Source organism: Penaeus monodon, chromosome 30 (genome assembly GCF_015228065.2).
Source record: "Penaeus monodon isolate SGIC_2016 chromosome 30, NSTDA_Pmon_1, whole genome shotgun sequence".
Classification (NCBI taxonomy): Eukaryota; Metazoa; Arthropoda; class Malacostraca; order Decapoda; family Penaeidae; genus Penaeus; species Penaeus monodon.
In genome coordinates, this window is record NC_051415.1 from 3,320,094 (window position 1) to 3,321,548 (window position 1,455).

At 35.7% G+C, this 1,455-nt stretch overlaps 1 protein-coding gene across 1 annotated transcript in view; it reads left to right on the top strand.

Moving 5' to 3' along the window:
* Positions 1 to 1,455, top strand: part of LOC119592456 — a gene marked incomplete in the record, with an annotated part of 32,168 nt that overhangs the window by 28,494 nt on the left and 2,219 nt on the right. Inside the window, 4 exon segments of the mRNA XM_037941278.1 lie at positions 166 to 366; positions 527 to 690; positions 874 to 1,019; positions 1,331 to 1,443. Coding sequence (XP_037797206.1) covers positions 166 to 366; positions 527 to 690; positions 874 to 1,019; positions 1,331 to 1,443 — 624 coding nt within the window.

The following is a 1,455-nucleotide window of genomic DNA, read 5'->3' on the forward strand; positions in this document are numbered from 1 at the left end:
TAATCAATAAAAATATACACACATGTGGATAAACCCCCATATGCATTTGGTGTTTGTATATATATGTGTTTATTTGTGTGAGTGAATGAAAAGTCTGGCTTCATTTGTTAGTATATTTACAGATGTTTCAGTGACAGCTACATAATATTTAAATGCCTCTTTCAGGTAATTGAAAAATTTACTGGCATTATTGAAAAGATTTGCCTGACAGCAGAAGAAGGAAAAGTAACAAAGAAGAGTCGACCGTTTTGGATCTCCCAGTATCTGTCACTCTTATCAGGAAGTGTGACCTTGCAATCAGCACTTTTCATATACCTTCTCGACGTCCTTTCTCCCAGACAGCAAGAAGAATTATCACAGACCAAAGTGGGTAATATTTTCTTTTAATCTGATGTACATGTTAGTCTTGTGATTTGATTTCGGTGCTAGACTGAGTATTTACAATGCATAAGACTCTTGTAAGAATATCCCAGAATAATATGCAAATATGTGTAAGACTTGAATAATGTTTGTAAACACTTTTCAGATCCACAATGTAGGCATTATTTTGTCTGAACTGTGTAACATCGATGGCTTGTTCTTACCTGTGGTTGGCGCATTGTCTCCAGAGGGAAAACCAGCAAGCTTTTTAGGATTCTTCTTAGACCAAATGTCATTTGACACTTACCAGTCATGTGTTTTAGCTTGTTGGTTAGTAACGTTGGCCTGAATGTTCATAGATTTTTAATTACAAAAGGTAGACTAATTTAAGCTCATCATTATAATACTTGACATGTTGTGTCATTACACTTTTATTAAAAGATATTTAGATTGGCTTAACCTATATTAACAACTACTAGCTGAGCTGATCATCAAAATGTACTTTCTCCATAGCATTATCAGCTGTTGGTTAGACTGGTCAGTATATGTGGATGATGGAACAGACTCTGCAAAAGAATCTCTTGCATCCCTTCCTCCTATGGTAATGCAGTTATATGACTGTCTGGCACCTCGAGTCACTCTTATGAAGGTAGCACATGGTAAGTTTATCTGTATGCTTATGTGCATGTTAGGTTTGTGTGTGTTTGTGTCTTTGGATGTTTTCAGTAGCTCACTAAAAAAAATTTCCCCACCCCCCTTGTTATGGACTCTTTTATTTTTTAAATCTTGGTATTCTGAGCACCAATTTTCTGTCATTTTATAGATTATTAGTTTTTAAGTCAGTTCAGCTTTTAGAAAAGGATAGTTGCATATTGGATATCACTCTGAAAAGTGGCATATAGTCAGTCAAGTTATCTTAAGCTTTCAAACAACAAGTTTAGGTTTCACATATTTCTGTTTCTCATTTCAGAGGGAAAAGAAGTGACAGTGGCACATGTTTATACTTATCTAGAAGGACTTGAGGTGGCTGAGTGCGCTGCTTTTTATTACAGAAGTCTGAGTGGAAATCTCGGCGAGAAAAAGGTATAAGGGACT